The sequence below is a fragment of the Aspergillus brunneoviolaceus genome (assembly GCF_003184695.1).
Source record: "Aspergillus brunneoviolaceus CBS 621.78 unplaced genomic scaffold BO95scaffold_79, whole genome shotgun sequence".
NCBI classification, from domain to species: Eukaryota; Fungi; Ascomycota; class Eurotiomycetes; order Eurotiales; family Aspergillaceae; genus Aspergillus; species Aspergillus brunneoviolaceus.
Window position 1 is genome coordinate 1 of NW_020290809.1, and position 12,703 is coordinate 12,703.

At 49.9% G+C, this 12,703-nt stretch overlaps 4 protein-coding genes across 4 annotated transcripts; 2 read left to right on the forward strand and 2 right to left on the reverse strand.

Moving 5' to 3' along the window:
• Nucleotides 1-1,328: 1,328 nt before the first annotated feature.
• Nucleotides 1,329-2,355, forward strand: artA (14-3-3 adaptor artA; the record flags this gene model as incomplete). The annotated part of the gene is made up of 5 exons (XM_025583042.1): nucleotides 1,329-1,389; nucleotides 1,458-1,764; nucleotides 1,830-2,071; nucleotides 2,128-2,198; nucleotides 2,251-2,355. The coding sequence occupies 5 exons, from the start codon at nucleotides 1,329-1,331 to the stop codon at nucleotides 2,353-2,355; spliced, it is 786 nt and encodes a 261-aa protein (XP_025437926.1).
• Nucleotides 2,356-6,743: 4,388 nt separating this feature from the next.
• BO95DRAFT_266144 (short coiled-coil protein) lies at nucleotides 6,744-7,864 on the reverse strand. The gene is made up of 2 exons (XM_025581546.1): nucleotides 7,159-7,864; nucleotides 6,744-7,039 (listed from the first exon to the last, which is right to left on the reverse strand). The coding sequence occupies exons 1-2, from the start codon at nucleotides 7,476-7,478 to the stop codon at nucleotides 6,853-6,855; spliced, it is 507 nt and encodes a 168-aa protein (XP_025437927.1). The 5' UTR covers nucleotides 7,479-7,864; the 3' UTR covers nucleotides 6,744-6,852.
• Nucleotides 7,865-9,061, reverse strand: BO95DRAFT_265894 (uncharacterized protein). Its single transcript, XM_025581544.1, has one exon. The coding sequence runs from the start codon at nucleotides 8,888-8,890 to the stop codon at nucleotides 8,252-8,254; it is 639 nt and encodes a 212-aa protein (XP_025437928.1). The 5' UTR covers nucleotides 8,891-9,061; the 3' UTR covers nucleotides 7,865-8,251.
• A 3,022-nt stretch (nucleotides 9,062-12,083) lies between these two features.
• BO95DRAFT_446948 (uncharacterized protein) lies at nucleotides 12,084-12,543 on the forward strand. The gene has a single exon (XM_025587512.1). The coding sequence runs from the start codon at nucleotides 12,229-12,231 to the stop codon at nucleotides 12,457-12,459; it is 231 nt and encodes a 76-aa protein (XP_025437929.1). The 5' UTR covers nucleotides 12,084-12,228; the 3' UTR covers nucleotides 12,460-12,543.
• The last annotated feature ends 160 nt before the right edge of the window (nucleotides 12,544-12,703 follow it).

The window sequence follows — 12,703 nt, forward strand, 5'->3', positions numbered from 1 at the left end:
CCCTCCCTCTCTTCTTCCCTTCTCATTCCCCTCCCCTCCCCTCCCCCCGACACTAAGCCAGCACCCGCCAACAAACTACTACTAAACCTCTCCCATCTTACCTCCTCCAACTTACTACTACTAACTTAACTACTACCACTACCACTCTAAACCTATCTCTTCTCTCTCTCTCTCCTGACTAACTCCTTCCAACCTATCTCACTTCTTCGTCTCCTCTCCAATCCGGTCAGTCAGCAATCAATTCTTTTGATTTCTCCCTAATTTCCCCTCCGTCTTCACCCAAACCTACCATCCCCCTGCCCGCTTAGTGATCCAACTTGGCCTCTCCCCCTCCCCCAATCCTCAAAATTCGAAACAGCAAAACATCCCAAACGAGCAGTACAACAAGGAATAAAAAAAATCTCCCTGCTCTATAATCCTTCACTCACGCCTATCTCACTCTACAACACCACTGACTTTACAGACAACAGAGCAACTACAATCCCTCCCTATCTTCCGTCCAGGTGAGTTGGTTCTCTATCTGTTCCACTGCCGTCATCTTTTCCACTCCTACCACCAAGACACTCCCCCCTCCCCTCAAATTTCCCCTCCTCATCCCGGATGACCCAGCCGCTCCGTCGTTTCCGGCGGCTTTCACGATCGCAAATGATTTAGACTTGTGGTGTCGAGAGGTTCTGGAACACTGGAAATGAGACCCTAGTCAGCTCGCGCGTGAGATGGTTGCAACTACATGCAGTCGTTGCTCTCCCCTCTCCGTCTCAACTACACTGGAACGCGACTCAGCACTTTTGTCACCGGCTAGCCGAACGGAGGCCTAGCAGGGCAAATTTACCCTCCTTCAACCGTCAACAAGCCTCTGGGATCGTCGCCGTGCGTCTTGTTGATGGGTGGATGGATGTGGGTGCATGGTAGGGGGCCGAAGAGTACAGCGGGATCTGAGGAATGATCATGCTTGCTTGTTCCCACCTCGATCTTCTTCACTTCCGACCATTTGACGTGCTTGCTGCGACGGGTGGGCAATCTATTCCCTATCGCGGGGAACGCTTCCAGGAAGCCGGGAAAAGGAGGGGAGAGGAGAGCGGTTATCGCTTTTCGTGTTCCTTGCACCACTTGACTTCACAGCCTCACTTTTGCCCTGTGACTGCCTGCCCCTCGCTTCGGAGACACTATCTATCATCTTCCGTTGATCGCTGTGGCGCATCCCCCCATCATCCTCATTTCCCCCATCAACACCATTTTTGTCATCACGTCGACTTTCTGCCAGGGGACTTTCTGTTATTTGACTAACATTTTCATCTTCTGTCTCACACAGATAATTCACTTTCACAATGGCCCGCGAAGATGCTGTTTACCTGGCCAAGCTCGCCGAGCAGGCTGAGCGTTACGAAGGTACGTCATCCCTGAACGCTCCACCCCGCGCTCGCACGACCACCCTCATGCTAACCTTTTTCTCGCAGAGATGGTCGAGAACATGAAGGAGGTTGCCTCCACTGATGTAGAGCTCACCGTCGAGGAGCGCAATCTCCTCTCCGTCGCTTACAAGAACGTCATCGGTGCCCGTCGTGCGTCCTGGAGAATCGTCACCTCCATCGAGCAAAAAGAGGAGTCCAAGGGCAACGGTCCCCAGGTTACCCTTATCAAGGAGTACCGCCAGAAGATCGAGACCGAGCTCGCCAAGATCTGCGATGACATCCTCGAGGTTCTCGACAAGCACTTGATCCCCTCTGCCCAGAGCGGCGAGTCCAAGGTCTTCTACCACAAGATGTGCGTCTGTCTCTTACGTACCGTTTGGTGGCTGCGATACTGACCTGGGCGGGTGCTCTTGACAGGAAGGGTGACTACCACCGTTACCTTGCTGAGTTCGCCATTGGCGACCGCCGCAAGGGCGCTGCTGATGCCTCCCTCGAGGCCTACAAGAGCGCTACTGAGGTCGCTCAAACCGACTTGGCCCCTACTCACCCCATCCGTCTCGGTCTCGCCCTGAACTTCTCCGTCTTCTACTACGAGATCCTCAACTCCCCCGACCAGGCCTGCCACCTGGCCAAGCTTGCTTTCGATGATGCTATTGCCGGTATGTTTATCGTATGACCTCGTGCGAGCAGGGCAAAGACTGACAAATGCCCGCAGAGCTTGACACTTTGAGCGAGGAGAGCTACAAGGACTCCACCCTGATCATGCAGCTTCTCAGAGACAACCTGGTACGTATACAGCTACACCCGGTTTGCCACGCCCGTACTAATGCACACCTAGACGCTCTGGACCTCGTCGGAGGCCGAGACGGCTGCTCCTGAGTCCAGCGCTCCTGCCGATAAGGAGGAGGCTGCTCCTGCTGAGGAGAAGCCCGCTGCCGAGTAAATTAGTAGAGATAACGGTGGACTCGCGTCCGGGTTTGCAAATGAAGTCGGACAAAATACGGCGTGGGTTACGGGTGCGCAAGGGCTGCGGGGGCCAGGTTAGAAAAGGGGATCGGCGCTACACGCTTGTCATGATGCCCGATGACTTTGCATGGTCTTGAACTATCACTGGCAAAGGGCAGAAGTCAAAAGTTGGTCTGCGCTGTGGGGGTGCTCTTGTGCCTTTGCTTTCCGCTTTCCGTTCATGCGATCCTCGCTATGCTCTTCTATCCAACACATTGCCCATGTTTCTCCTCCGGGTTCACCTGCGGACCTTCGATTCCTGTTCTATTTTTCCTTTACATTTTCTCGTTGATTTCTTTATCTTTTTTTTCTACTTCCTTGCCTATTGCCGCAATTCCCCCTGGAAAGAATACCTCTCTCTTGTTACCTACCCACCCTCATACAACAACAAACACAATTGTCAAGAACGACCCTCTCGCGTGGGCATTGACCTCGGAATCCCTTCGCAATCATGGCGCTTGCCATGGTTGGTTACCATTTGTCTCCCGTATGGCGTTTGATCGTGCGCCTTAGCTGCGTTTCATTAGATTTTATTTCCAGCCGACCGGCCTCAAGAACCAAGCTTGCAATTCGTGACTTCCGGGTGGGGGGACTATAACTAGTCAGGAACGCGGGTGGCAGATAAAGAAATAAGCATAGGTGTAAGCATACCACATGTACACTAATCTGGGCAAGGATCTGGGCAAGGATCTGGGCAGAGATACACGGGCAGGGAATGATGGTGCAATTAACCCCAGTTGTTTCTTAGATCGAAGTGGGAAGTCAAGCACCGTACAGCATATCACACCCCGGCACAATACTCGACTATACTATGTGACTCTCAGCCTCACACCACATGCGCCCGTCCTTGGTGAAATGAGTTTCTGCATCTTCTGGATGAAACACTGACCGACATTTAGTATTGAGCAGGGGTAGGATCGATCGATCGAGTTCTTTTTCTTCTTGCCTGGCTCAGCAATAGAGGGACAGATACCAGTCTTGTAGGTAAAGTACAGACATCGCAATTGTTCATTCTGGAATGTATGTACAGTGCATAGTGTGTACCATTATTTAAGATTATAGTATGGAAAGAAATCTTTCTTAGCCACACACATTTGACAGAATACTTAGCACCAGGTCTCACTTATTTGGTCATCTTATTCAGTAAGACACAAGATCAAAAGTACTGCCCTTATGGACTAATGAGCCCATGGGCCATTCGCCACATACCTCCTGCCATTGTACAGAGTAGAGCCCCAAGAATCCCCACCAACTCCTCTCTCAGCCTTCCTTGCCAACCTTGTACTTATACGAGTAAAATTGCTTCAGGTAAGAAATTTATGGAGCACGGAGTACTGAGTCCCCAAAAGAAGCAGAATATGATTTCAACACTATCATGAAGTCAGTAGAATGAAATGCACACCAGTCCACTCATATCCCTGTCCATCGTCCACTCTGTTAAGCTTGTCCCGGGACGACTTCCACCCAAGAAACCTCCAAACATGTAGTACCCTGTACTTAGTACACCAAAAATTCTTTTCTTTCATCATGCGCTTTTTTTTCTTGTCTGTTCATCTGTGGCAAAGGGGTGCTCTACACTACGAATATTTAGCTTTTATTATGTTTTGTACCATCAATGTTATTGAGCACGTATAATAGTGTAGAATCACGAATCGCCACACCCAATCAACAATCCCAGCAAAGGGGAAAAATAACAACCTACTTACTATAAGGCACGAGGCACTGTCGAAGCTAGTTAACTAGCTTGCTTGCCTCACCAAAAATCAAGGTAACCACCTACCTACCTACCTAACCTGACCTAACCTCACCTTCGTGTAGAGTCCATAGGAATTACTACAAGTCCTGTACTGTACACAATAGAGATGAGTACGGAGTACCACCCCCCAGCACACAGCCGCCCTTCCCCCCCGGCGCCTTTCTCACATTGGTGGTAGGTAGGGATTACCCTCAGCCCCGACCCCAGCCCCAACCCCAGCCCCAGCCCCAGCCCCAGCCCCAGTTCCTCCCCCCCCAAGACACAACGGGCAGCGGCAACGCAAGCCAACGCCACGGGGCCCCCGGGACCCAACAAACCGCAGAAGGGAGGGTAAGGTATGACGTACGCGGCTTGCAGATTCACGGGACGATCTTAATTTCTTCTTCTTTTTTTTTTGGTGTTTGGGATTGACATACTCCGTAACACTGTCTGGGCTGGACTATATGCAGAGTGAATTTTGGGATACGGTTTCTCTGGGGGGCGATAGTGCGGTAGTCCTCATACTACCGACCCTATTTCTTTAGTATGAAAAGGCTGACGGCTGAGCATCGATGATAGTGAGTGGGGTTGGGATGGGATGGGACTCGGGACGCAGTGAGCATGGATGATTATTGTAGGTGTGCTGCTAAAGAAGTGAACGGCTGTAACTAATGCATTGGTAGGTGTTGTTGGTGCCGCTGTCTACTTTGCTTTGCTGTGCTTGGATGGTAAGTTATTAGTAGTGTTATGTATGTGCGGTAGTGGGACCAAGAAGGATAGTCAGTGGATGTTAACTTGAACTGCCGATGGATGACGGACGTTTCCTCTCACTCTCTGGTCTGGTCAAAGACAAAAGTGTGAGAATATCCTCCTGACTACATCAATTACGATAATAGGCAACATGCTTACACACTACCTGGAAGAGTGGATGTTACCGAATGCTTGTTGATCCGGCAGTCATTGTGACTCATACCTATACTCATACTTTCCAGTCGGTTGATCGGCTGTCGGGGAGAAAAAAGTACGGGGGAAAGTATAAGAAGACCCCAGTGCACAGGTGAAAGGATGTGACTCCGCAGATCCAGGATGTCCTTGATGTATGTACGTCGGGTCATCGATTTATGCAGAGTGATGCCACTGGGATTTCCTGTAATCAGAAACTGACGACGGGATGTCTTATGTGGATGTTTCATCCCTATAGAAACTTCCGATCTATAGCAAACGGATCTACAAACGTACTAATCCACGCCGTGTCAGACAACTCGCGGTTGACTAATTCACAATCATGGTATCTTCAGCGCGATGAGCGAGCCCCACAGTCAAATCCTACAGCTACGCGAAATACCAATGTATCAAATTTCTTTTTCATTTCAAATGTATCAACAACCGCTCGCTTCTGGGTATGGTAAGCAAATGTCTTCAGTGCCAAATGAGAACAATCAAACAAAAAGAAAAGCCGCAATTTCCGAATCGTCAGACCGGGACGATTCCAATGTACACGAGTATAAAGGGGGAAAGGCGTTGAGAGCGGTGGCAAGGTTGTTCGAGGTGGATGTGTGGAGGAGGCGGAGGAGAAGGGTGTGAGGTCGGATGACGTGGACCCACGATGGATGGTGATTTGTGACTTGACGAGGGTAGTGTTGGTTGGTGTATGTTGATTGTGTTGATGCAAAACCACATGAAGATATTGGCTGCTCCGTGAAAATGCTTTCCCGCCTTTTTGCAGACCATGAGAACAAATGCGCCCAGTGCGGTTCCGTATTCGAAAAAGAGATAAAATGATGGAAACAAACAACAAAAACAAGCAAGTCTAAGTATCAATCCCAGTCAAAGTCCCAACGCCACGCGTGCTATGCCAATACACAAGGCCTCCGGTATGATAAGACAAGTAGGAAAAGAAGAGGAATAAGACGAAGGCATGGAAAGAGAAAAAAGAAAGGGGAGAAAAGAAGAAGAAAAAAGTATGAACAGTAGAAGGTAAACAGATCCGGGGTTTGGCTATCATCGGCTTTGACAGGCAGCATAAACAATGGTGCTACCATCACGGATCACGCGCTGGCATAATTGCCAAGACCGTAGGCGTCGATCGACGAAAAAGCTCCCGTAGAAACAGATAAAAAGAATATGCAATGATGTCACAATCGTTCTTCGGGACGTGCGCAATGCGAATTGACGTGTGGGTCGGCGACATGCTGGGTGGCACGGCAGATTAGGTCGGCCGAAGTCGTGAGATTGTCAACGTGATCGCCACCCCCAAAGTCATATCGATTTCGTAAACAACACGGGTCATCCGAGGACGTATGTTTCGCGAGCCTTCGGTCGAATATGGCGACCGCCGTGGGTAGCACGAGGTTCCACCTGACAAAGCCGCAGATGTCATTCCAGATCCCAAGTTCAAAGAGCCGGCCTTCTTGTGAAAATTGATCGACTGGCGGATTGCGGAGGACGCGCTTGGGCCAACAGCCACCATTCTCGACTATGCCAGGCATGCAGGGGCCGGCCGGGAATGTGGCTCGACGAAGACCAAGAATTCATCGGCGGAATAGGCGAGAAATAAGGAAAAAAGGGGGTCATCGCATGGCAGATGTGAAGTTTCGTGGCTTTGGAACAAGCGCTCGCCATCCGTCTCGTGGCAGCAGCTGCTAGGCCCCGACCGTTACCCGCCCCAAACAGCCAGGGTCGATAACAGGGATCTTGTGGTTATTTCTGTGCCTTTCTGACTTTGGTGCTCGTCCGTCCCATTTCCGTCTTGGTCATGTTGCGGGTCAATCCACCAATATAATCCTGAAGAAACTTGTTTTCGCTCTCCAGTTTGTCATGATCGGATTTCACGGCTTCGATGCGTTCTGCTAGCGCTTGGAGTGACGATTGAAGGGCTCTAGCTTGCCTGTTGGTAGATTGCGAGATTCCGTTAGCTTCTTCCCTTTTTTGACCCCCTTTCTGCGTGGTCGAAGTGGCGCCCATGCTATGTGACGGGTATATTGATGGATGGTGCCCAGAACTCACTCCTGTAATGTTTGCCTGGCCTCCTTGCCCAGTCGCTCCAGATCTGCGGAATTTCGGCGGGGACTCATGGCGCGCGCGTCGTCGGGCGGGAATTCCTCTTCTTCAATCTCGATTTCGGGGTGATCTCGTGGTACAAGGATGGACGCACTCGGTTTTCGACTGGCCATGCGAGGGCGTTCGGATCGTCCTCTTCGTTCGGTTTCAACGTCAGAGATGGATGAGGATGAGGAAAGTGAGGACATATGCGAGCGACCGTTGTCGTGGGGATGCGGCAGGGTTGGGACAGGCGAGGAACCGTGCATGTCTGACGTCGACGCCATGGTTTGTGCGTGCTGGCGGTGGCGCCGGTGGTTGGATTTAAGAATTCCGGTGGTTGAGGGTGGCTTGAGCGATGGAATCAGAGCAACTCTCGGGCGGTCGCTGTGGCGGGTTTCCAGGTTTCCCGGTCGTTCAAGGTTCGGTAGAAATCCCACAACAGGATATGGTCAACAATCGAGTTCCTTCTATTCTCACAGTAGGCCGTGACTACCTCTAGCGATGACCTCAGATTTGAAAGATCTGCGTTTCGCTGGAGGTAGCTGTCGTTGAAGCAAACGGGGGGTGTTTCCCAGGCCGGCAGACGAGGATTTAGCCGGAAAAAGCAATCCAGGACAACGAAAGCAGACAAGTAGCTGTAACGAGATCCGGATTCACCACGTCGGAGAGAGGCGGCGAGTTCAGGGGATCGATTAGAAAAGAACCCTAACTGGAATCGTATAGACTTTGACTGATTTGTAACCGGAAGATTGAAGCGCAGGGGGGGGTAAAAAAAGGGGAGGGCCTCCCAAAATAGTGAGGGTCAAAAAAGGGAGTGACCGAAAGGACAGACGTATCGGTTAAGCGAACTTAAGAAAGATAGCCGATACAGTTGCTGGGTAAGTAGGTAGGTAGGTAGGTAGGTAGGTAGGTAGGTAGGTAGGAAATGATAGAAGAAGTAGAAGAATCAACAATAGCAAGCAATTCAACAACGCAGGTTATGTGTCCCTGGAGAATAATTGCTATTGCCAATGTTCCTTTTTCGGGCGAAGGGTCTATTTGAATTAGGGAATTAGATTTATTCGCAGTCGTCGAACTTGAGTGGGAGAAAGTTCGTTGGGCAGTCCGAAAACGGGCGGACTAAAATCTTGGACCGGGGGGGGAGGTTAAAAGTGGTCAGTGGAAGTGGGTGGAGAGGTAGAATTGATGGTCGAAGCGGGTTGGTGGTAGTGTGGTTGAAGCCGTTAAGGAACGGAAGTTTGTCACCGTCGCAATGCCGTTCGATCGAAAAGGGGAGAGAGGAAGAATGGATGGATGTGCGAGTGAAAAAGGAAGAGGGGGGAAAGAGGAGAAAAGAAGAAGAGAGGGGAGAGAGAGAGAGGGAGAGGGAGGGAAGAGAAGAAAGAGAAAAGGGAAGGGGAGAAAGAGAGAACAAGAAGAGCTCTGTCTCTGTGTTGGTTGGTAGTAATAGTGGAGGAGGAGGAGGAGCAAGAGGAGTAATAGTCTTAAAAAAATTGGAGACACTGGAAGAAGCCGCTGCGAGAGTCGCTGTAGGAAGAGTTCGTCGCAATAATAATGATGGTTCCAGTGGATGTTTGGCGGGCAGAGCGCGGGTGTCGAGGTGAGTGGGAAATAATAATGGCGGTAGTAATGAGAGAGAATGGTAAGTGATAATCAATTGACCCAAGGACAGATACTTTTGCTCATATAATTTCATTCGGCCGTAGTCACCAGAATCAAGTTAAGTTAGTAAGGGAAGTACAGTAACTAGGTAATGAATGATACCAGAAAGAAAAAAAAAGCTGGTTAATGACTCGGTAATAAACCATATGGAGACTAATATTACCAAATTTGTACCAATTGGGAAAGGAAAGAAGGAGGCCCGGAGGAGGGAGGGGGGGGGGGGAAGGGGGAGTGGGATGGGAGGGAGAGGAAAGGATGTGAGAGGAGATAATCCTGCGATGACCTACCACTCACTACACGCGGGATACCTATATTTGTCCACTTTTACTCAAGAGGAATACTTCCGATGACCAAAGCCGCTTACTCACTTCCCCTAAGCGCATACTATTTCCCTCGTCATCAAACTATGTGTAGTGTACCATATAACTAACCTCGGATATGGTTTATAAATAAAGAGGCGAAAACCGCCCTGACATAAAAAATAAACAGAAACAACAAGAAAGAGAAAGAGAGAAGCTGAAGATAGAGCAAGTACAGTACGTACTGTACAGTGTACACAGCCCAGTAGAGACCACACTACCTACGTATGCGATGGAGCAAGTGAGTAAGTCACATAATCCATCTACCTAGTACATATTTGGTGTACTTTTGGGCAGAAAACAGTGCCAAATTCGGTATGGGAGGTACAAACAGAGTACGGAGTGGTACCCCGGTGGATGCTACTTGTCCATTTTCGGGACTAGTGCCAGCGCACTAAAGGTGGGAAGACTCGTGGCCGCCACTGGAATGATATTCGCCGTATTCCTGGGTACGGGAATATTCAGAAAAGAGATTGAGATATGACCAAAAGAGAAAGAAAATATTAGATAAACATCATCCCCTCCCCCCAAAAAATGGCATGGGAAATAATATACAATATTATACAGAGCAAGCAGCAGCTGAACCGGCAGTTTGGTCAAGTAAGGTACCCTATCGACAAGGAAAAGAAAATCTTCCTACGCGCTAATCATTCAAGATGATGATGGTGATGACGATGATGTGAACTTCAATCGTTTCTTTTGTTCTCTAATTTTCTTTTCTTTTCTTTTCTTTTTTTTTCTTGATTTTCCCATTTCCCCCCCCCTCCTCCCCCAAACAACACAGCACAGCAGCAGCAGCAACAACAGCAAGCAGCAAGCAGCAGAGCACTGACTGTTGAATGTTTCGGTGAAGGAGCTCCGTTCGGCCTGCCTTCCTGTGGTTGGTGGGCGGGCGGAAGAGAGGAGGGGGAACCACTACTTACAGGTTTTCCACGGCTCTTTAGGGGTTCGTTCGGTGCCTCTAGTTCGGTTAGTGACTTTCAGGCCCAGGATTTCAAGCCCCTTGGTTCGACGACTCTTTCTCCTTAGCAGCGAATCTAAATCCCCCCTAAAGGGGGGCAAAAAGCCAACCCGCCCAACGAGAAGAAAGTTGTGGTCCATCGGAGGAATGGCGATGATCCTCATCTGTTTCCACTGCTTCCCACACTTTGCCCAGTGCCACACCACACTCAAAAACTGTGTGTGTGTGTGTGTGTGTGTGTGTGTGTGTGTGCGGGTGCCGAGGAAGGCGGAGAAAGGGCACCATGAGGATTGGTTTCACTGTAGGCGATGATGATCGATGGCGATGAATGATGTCGAAGCGTGACATGATGATTTTTCTACCTTTGTCGTGCCCGTTCACGGACAGCCGCCGCCGCCCCCTTTGGCTCCAGTCGTGCCGTCGCCACGGGTTCACTGATCACAATCGGCATGATTGACGACACAAAAACCCATGAACCACGACCATCATGCTGCGCATACATACAGTACGTAGCCAGGGTCATAGCAATCCTCATGTCCAGCGAGTGAGAGCAGGCGCGCTCGCGCGCGCCTCCCCCTGCTCGACTGCCGAGGCGGCGGCGGGCGGCGGGCGGCGGATCATTAAGCCACGCAGGGCAGAGCGAGCCTACCGTAGATGGCTAATCTCCCTCTATGGGGCAACAGCTGTCTGTAAGTTAGTCAACGGTAGTCAGTCGGTCCTAGTTCAAAACGTCTTTTCGTTTCTGAAGTCCTTCAGGGGAGGTCATGCAATGTCGATCGAGCCCATCAGATTGTGGCTTCTTGGTTTGATCCCCAGCGAGACACAACCTGGTAGAAATGGAGATCCTCAGGGCCATAGGACCTAGAAAATTACCCTAGTCCCATGCCCTATGGCTCCCCCCCGCCGGGATACTGTATGTAGGCAAAAGGGTAGATGGGTGGGAAATCACCCGGCAATATCAATCAGTCCATGGCTGATTTCAGGCATGAAGCTGTTACTATTTCTGCTTCTACGACGACGGAGCTAGCGATGGCAATCAAACTGCACGCCCTTCGACGGTGCAACAATCCATTGTCCTCCTAGTAGGGTGTCCGGTTGGGTCGGAAACCGCGATTCCACCAGCTGGTCAAGTCTCAGATTCGCACGGAGTCCTCAATACAATACTACAAATAGGTAATCTACACAGTACACGATACTATACACACAGAGCGAAAGACACACACACACACACACATACACTCACACATCCACCCACCCTTGATGTGCAGAGAAATCTCAAACTGCCAGTGATCGATTGGCGGCGGAGTTTACTCCCTCTAGCTTAAACTCCACCAGCAGCATCAACGGCTGGGGCAGGACGATCCATTCCCGCGGGTTCGACATCTTCTGACGGATCATGGCCGGGAACAGCCAACGAGTGAGGAGGCAGCGTTGAAAATTGGGCAAGGATGTGCAAGCCGCCGATCCAAGAACCACCCGGGAACATGTGTCTCTTCGGGGGGATCGAATCACAGCGTTGCTAAAGTGACGAAATTGGTCCCCTAATTAGTTGTGAATTGTGATCCCCCCCTGAGATGTATGGGGTAAGATAGTGAGGTTAGTACATATGCAGTGGATAGGATCGATAGATAGGGAGACACAGCACATCTACTGCTGCTCTTGATTTATAGGGTGGATGTTGTTTGAAACAAGGATTCCAACAACGATCATCACGAAGTCGATTTCCCTTGTCTGTACTGTGCACATGGGTAGATACAGTAGACTGGATGAAAGAGCTTTTCGCGGTGGTTGCACAGTACATGACCCATATAAGTGGGATTAGTGCGATTCTAACACCGATAGCCACTCCACGCCCGACCATGGAAAACATCTCAGAGAAAATTCAACACTGAACAAACTCCCTTTTGTTGCACGCCTGTCTTTTCCAATCACTTCTTTCTTACCTTTGGGTCCCCTTTTGGCCCTTGCGGCGCTGACCGTCGGCCACCGTGGTTCAATGCTCGGGAGAAACCCAGAATGAATAACTAAGAAGTATCGCCGCTCAGTGAAGTGATGACGGATGCGCACGTCATGGGAAGTCTTCTTATTGGACCTGTCTCTTGTCACGACCTTTTTTTTGCCCTCTCTAAATCACAAATTGAACAGTTCTTTCGGTCAGACCAAATGGTACTTTTGTTTTTCTTTCTTTTCATTCCTACTGGCTCCGATTCAGGAAGGACTGGGCCAAAGTACGCGAGGGAGGAGAAGGGGAAACCCAGAAACAAAGGATTTTACTTCAGCTGAGGCTGTCAAATATCTCCGACCGACTCCATTCCATCTACTCCGTACCTAACTCATACATAAGTATGCTTCCTATCTATCTATCTGGTGGAGGACTGAAACCGATCAACGTCACTGGGCGGAGTCATATTATGAGTAGTAGGGACTAGGGAGGGGAGGGGAGGGAGGGGGTTTTAGGAGGAGGAGGGGGAAATTGATTTTATCATTATAATCTAGTATCAATACTTAAATCCTTCAGCACCAACAG